At 50.8% G+C, this 5,212-nt stretch overlaps 1 protein-coding gene across 1 annotated transcript; it reads left to right on the forward strand.

Moving 5' to 3' along the window:
- The first annotated feature begins 2,255 nt into the window (after positions 1-2,255).
- On the forward strand, positions 2,256-4,109 carry LOC129388069 (solute carrier family 22 member 7-like). Its single transcript, XM_055078094.1, has one exon. It carries the CDS (start codon positions 2,256-2,258, stop codon positions 4,107-4,109), a length of 1,854 nt encoding a protein of 617 aa, XP_054934069.1.
- Positions 4,110-5,212: the final 1,103 nt, after the last annotated feature.

Raw genomic sequence — 5,212 nt, forward strand, 5'->3', positions numbered from 1 at the left:
GAGTTCTTACCATCCTATGGTCGCTGCAGCGCACCTTGCCGAGCATGTCCACATCTTGTATGATGCCAGGGTTGGCACGGAGTATGAGGTCTATTTCATTTCTAGTCTCGCCATTCGGGCTCCTCCGCGTGCCCTTTCGGCTATCCCGCTTGCGGAAGAAGGTATTCATTATCCGCATATTATTCTGTTTTTCAAGCTGTACTAATAACTCTCCCCTGCTATTCCTAGAGCCTATGCCACATTCCCCCCCTGACTTGTCTCCAGCCTGCTTCTTGCCTACCCTGGCATTGAAGTCGCCCATCAGTATAGTGTATATTGTTTTGACTTTACCCAACGCCGATTCCACGTCTTCATAGAAGCTTTCGACTTCTTGGTCATCATGAGTGGATGTAGGGGCGTATACCTGTACGACCGTCAATTTGTACCTCTTAGTAAGTTTCACAACAAGGCCTGCCACCCTCTCGTTAATGCTATAGAATTTCTGTATATTACCAGCTATATCCTTACTAATCAGGAATCTGACGGCTAGTTCTGGTCTCTCCGCTAAGCCCCGGTAGCACGGGACGTGCCCGCTTTTTAGCACTGTATATGCTTCTTTTGTCCTCCTAACCTCACTGAGCCCTATTATATACCATTTACTACCCTCTAATTCCTCCAGTAACTTTGCTAGACTCGCCTCACTAGATAACGTTAAACGTTGCCAGGTTCAGATTTCAATGGCGGCCTGTATGAATAGCATGCCTTAATAACTAAATTAGGCTAGCTGAATATTTACTAGCGGCTGCAGGGGACTGAGGGCCGGGGTTTGATTGTTGTATTCATATAGGAGGTTGGGGCCAAGTGCTGCACCAGGGTGGCCAATCCTGCTCTGGTGTGAGAGTGCGTTACCGGTTCTCGTCGCCGGGATCAGGCCGCACTGCAGCCCTGTTTACGCAATTTTATCAACACGCGGAATTTTTTTTTTATCCGGTGGAAAATTGCGCGGCACCGGAATTAGAACTACGGTCCTCTTACACGCGAGGCGGATGCTCTACCTCTTCGCCACCGCAGGAGTTACCCACTGTGTATGTATCCTAAAAGGCAAAGTGGCCCATTGGGTGTGTGTAATGGGCATGTACCACAAGGTATCTATAATATTAGACAACATGCGGCACTGTAAAGAGAAATTTTAATGTAATTACCATTCTCTAAGAACTTCAGGAACTCTTCAGTATGTCTGCCTGAATCTAACATCCTTTACGCCAACTTGGCCTTTCCCCTTATCACTTCACCCTGCGCAGTGTACCAGGTCACAGACAAAGCTTTTCCGACCGGCCTCACTGCTTTCTCACATTAGAAATGTTCCCCCATCCTTCTTGGCCGCTGGGTATGGGCGCCATTTTGTTCTTTCTCCGAATAGGTAATGTTGGAGCAGACCACTTGGGACATTGGGTATGTGCGACTAGTTATGTGCAAGAATAGACGACTTGGGCCCCTGAATATGTGCGACTGGGCATGTGTCACTGGGTGTGTGCCCGAATATTCCGCTTTGTCCATTCGCTATGTGCAAATGCAAATGTGAAACTAAGTATGTGAACGTCCTCTAGAACGGGTACGTGCCACTGAGCAGGCGCCCCGATAGACAAGTAAAAAGAAGAGCCGAGGAGTTACGTATCGGCATCATAAAATTTTAGAAGTCAACTACAGAGAAGGGAAAAAGCCAGAATAAAGAACAGCCGAGCGTGAAGAAAGTGGTGAAATGAACCGAATGGGACAATAGCGCGCACTGAGTGTGGCTCGTTGAGCAACAAAAAAGTGAAGATGTCCGTACCAGAAAATTGACCGAAGTCGACTACACAGAAGGCAAAAATGCAACAAGACAGCGTGTACCTACATTGCTTCGGTGTTATTCGCATGAACGCCTGCATTGATCCTCACAGGAGCTCCACCGAATATTCTTTCTAAAGCAAATAATGGAATAACATTCAGATAAGAGCACACCAGACTAGCAGGACAGGTTCCTAGGATAATTATGGTAATCGCCTTATTGAAGGATGAAGGGAAATGAACTATTTTTTGTTCGCCAAGTATAAAGCGGAGATGCCAACGCCGTACAAAGGCGCGCGACACTGTGATAGAGTGTAAAGTGCGCGAGCTGATGAAGAAGAAGAAGTTTTCGTTCCGGCCCCTTCGCACCACTAGCTCTCGTCTGGAATCGTCTTTTTGATACCGCACAACACTACTAAACCCGAAGAGCGACATCTGAGAACCAGGCGATGGACGTCGTCCTCCCCCAGCGACTGGCCGGCGCCGATCTCCGAACAAGCGAGTCTTTTGACTGCGAGGAAGCCTTTGGTCACGGCCCTTTTCAGACAAGGATGCTCGTTCTCGTTCTTCTAGGACTCTTCTCGGCTAATTGCCAAACCGTGGTGATCACCCTTGTCACCGGTGACATCGACCATTGGTGCAAGCCGCTCGCCGGTTTAAACATCTCTGCAGCCGATTGGAAGAATATTGCCATACCGATCGAGGCCGATGGACGCTTCAGCCGCTGCCGTATTTACGAACGCTGCAAGCCACCTGCTGACCACGGCGATTCCGCTGAGCATCGCATGAGCGCCGCTGTACTAACCGGGGCTGACGAGTGGTACAAACGCTGCTTCCAAAACACCAGCGACCAACGCGACGCGCCCTGTGAAGAGTGGGACTACGACGTTCGGACGGCCGTGGCCAGTGCGGTGAGCTCTTGGAACATGGTGTGCGACCAACGCTTGCTTCCGGCCACACTTGTCGCCCTGCAGAACGCTGGCGCCGTTGTTTCCCTCGTCCTAGCCGGAGCCTTCGTTGACTACGTCGGAAGGAGAGCCATGCTGCTGTCCTCCGCCGCAGCGGCAGCGACCTGCACGGTGTGCACCATCGCGGCCACAAATTACGTAGGCTACGCTGTAGTGCGCTTCCTTACTGGGGCCAGTGTCGCGATAAACACCATGTTTGCCTCCATCATACCGTTCGAGGTGATGACGCACGGGCACAGGCCGCAGCAAATGCTCCTCCTGTCGGTTCTTGGCATCACGTTATGTGAGGTTTGGAGTGTCATCATCAAACCGGTGGTCATCGACTGGCGTCTCAAGCAGGTTGTGTTCCTGGCCCCGACGGCTCTCCTGCTCCCAGCTTTGACTACCGCCCGAGAGTCGCCCCGATGGCTCGTCGCGAAAGGAAGAATAGACGCGGCCGAAGCAGTCATGATGCAGGCGGCCAAAACCAACAATGTCCCACTTCCTTTCACGGCCTGTCTCGTGGACAAGCTGAGAGAACAGATCAAGAACCACGCAAGTCGCGAAGGTGCGCACACGGAATACTTGGTCGACTATCGCTCCCTCCGGCGTCGAGCGTTGGCCATGTTTGCCGTTTGCTTCTCCATATCTTTTGTTTTTTACCTCAACGCCTTCTCAACGGCGCAGTATAACGAATTTTGGATCCCGTGCCTCACAGTTGTCATCACACTGGCGGCGTACGCGGGGATGCACTTCCTGATCACCGGCGTCGCACTCGTCAGAGTGCTCAGCGTGTGCTTCCTGTTGACGGGTACCATTCAATGCTCGCTGAGTGTGGCGGTGGGCGGTGGATACGTCATGATCAGCAAGACATTACTCGTGCTGTCCAAGGGCGTCTCTACCGTAATCCTTGTGCACTGTTTCACCTACGTCCTGGAACTCTTTCCATCGGCAGTGCGAGCCGGTGTCTTCTGCTGGGCGTTTGCCTTCGGGCGTGTCGCGACCGTGTGCGCGGCAATGACCCTCGTCCTGAAGCCAGCCGGACACGAAGACCTGATGTTCGCCATTGCGGGACTTTTCCTCTTCGTCTCCCTTCTCGTCATCCGCGTCCTGCCACGCACGACAGTGGTGGAAGAAGCACGAATCGTGGCAAGGAGCACTTCAGACTACTCCAGGATGTCCATGGATCACATGAAACGAACCCTCGTACAGGGGATATTACCCAAGAAGTGCAAGACCGGAAGCCTGGAGAGCTCCAAGTCATCCAGCAGGAAGAGTGGGAGGACTGCTGGTAGCAAAAGTCCTGGCATTTTTAATGTGTCTCGTCGATTTCAAACCAAGCCAATGCTGGAGTGAAGCCACCGGAAAATTTGTATGAAATTACTGAGCGCGATGTCCATTTCGCGACATCAAATGTCGCTTCTTGTGTTTTGGTCTGCTATAATTATGATTTTAAATGTTCTTTTGCACTCCTAACAAAGAAAATCACGAACTTATGTTATAGCTTAATTCCTTTCTGTTTCGACGGCACAGAGTATATTTGTGTGTTTCGTGAGTTTTTTTTTTTTTTTTTACCTGGCAAATATAATTTTATCCTTGGATAGCTGATGATTTGGCCCTTTGAAAGATGATGTGTGTGTTTCACCGAGAGACTACTGACACTTACATCAGAATTCCAGGCTGCACGTTGGGAATGGAAAAAAGTATGTTTTTTTTTATTGCGAATATACACATAAACGCAAGCACACATGATATAATGACCACGTGCACATATATATGCATACTACCCTGACCAAAATTACGTGGACTAGGGATTCCCCGATAAAGGCGACTTTGTTCCTCGGCCCACGAATGTAACTAACTTCAAATTGAAGACTACAGTCCGAAATGATTTCCACAATGGTCGGACTACCACCGCGCCAGAGTTCCCCTAGTAAGTTAAATATAAAACTAATGTGCACCGAGCCATGCAATGAGAGAGAGAGAAACAACTTTATTTAGTCGCCTGTAGAACGACACCATGACTAAACGGCGCCGCGACGTGGGCCCCGGACGTCTTGTCAGCGGGTGGTCTCTACTCAACTCCAGCGCGTGTTACTCCCGCGATCTGTCCCCTGAGGGGGACAGACCCGTCGGTTTCGCTCGTCCTTTGTAATTAAAGAGCCGCCGAGACCAGCGGGACGGCTCAGGTTTGGATTTCGTGGTCGTAGCATTCCGCCGCAGCCGCGAGTCACGGCGGAATCGTTGAACTTGTCGAAACTTCGTCGGGGAACTTGGAGCAATACCATAGGATGTGCGTCAGGGTGGCCCTCTCCCGCTGGCACAGGCAGCACACATCACTTTCGGGTACAGATGATTCATTAACACGGCGGTGGGCAAGGAACCAGTTTGTAATTGTCTGAGCAACACCACCTCCGCTCGGTTCAGCCCCGGGTGCGGGAATTGGAAAGTCCTTCGAG

Source organism: Dermacentor andersoni, chromosome 10, assembly GCF_023375885.2.
Source record: "Dermacentor andersoni chromosome 10, qqDerAnde1_hic_scaffold, whole genome shotgun sequence".
NCBI lineage: Eukaryota > Metazoa > Arthropoda > Arachnida > Ixodida > Ixodidae > Dermacentor > Dermacentor andersoni.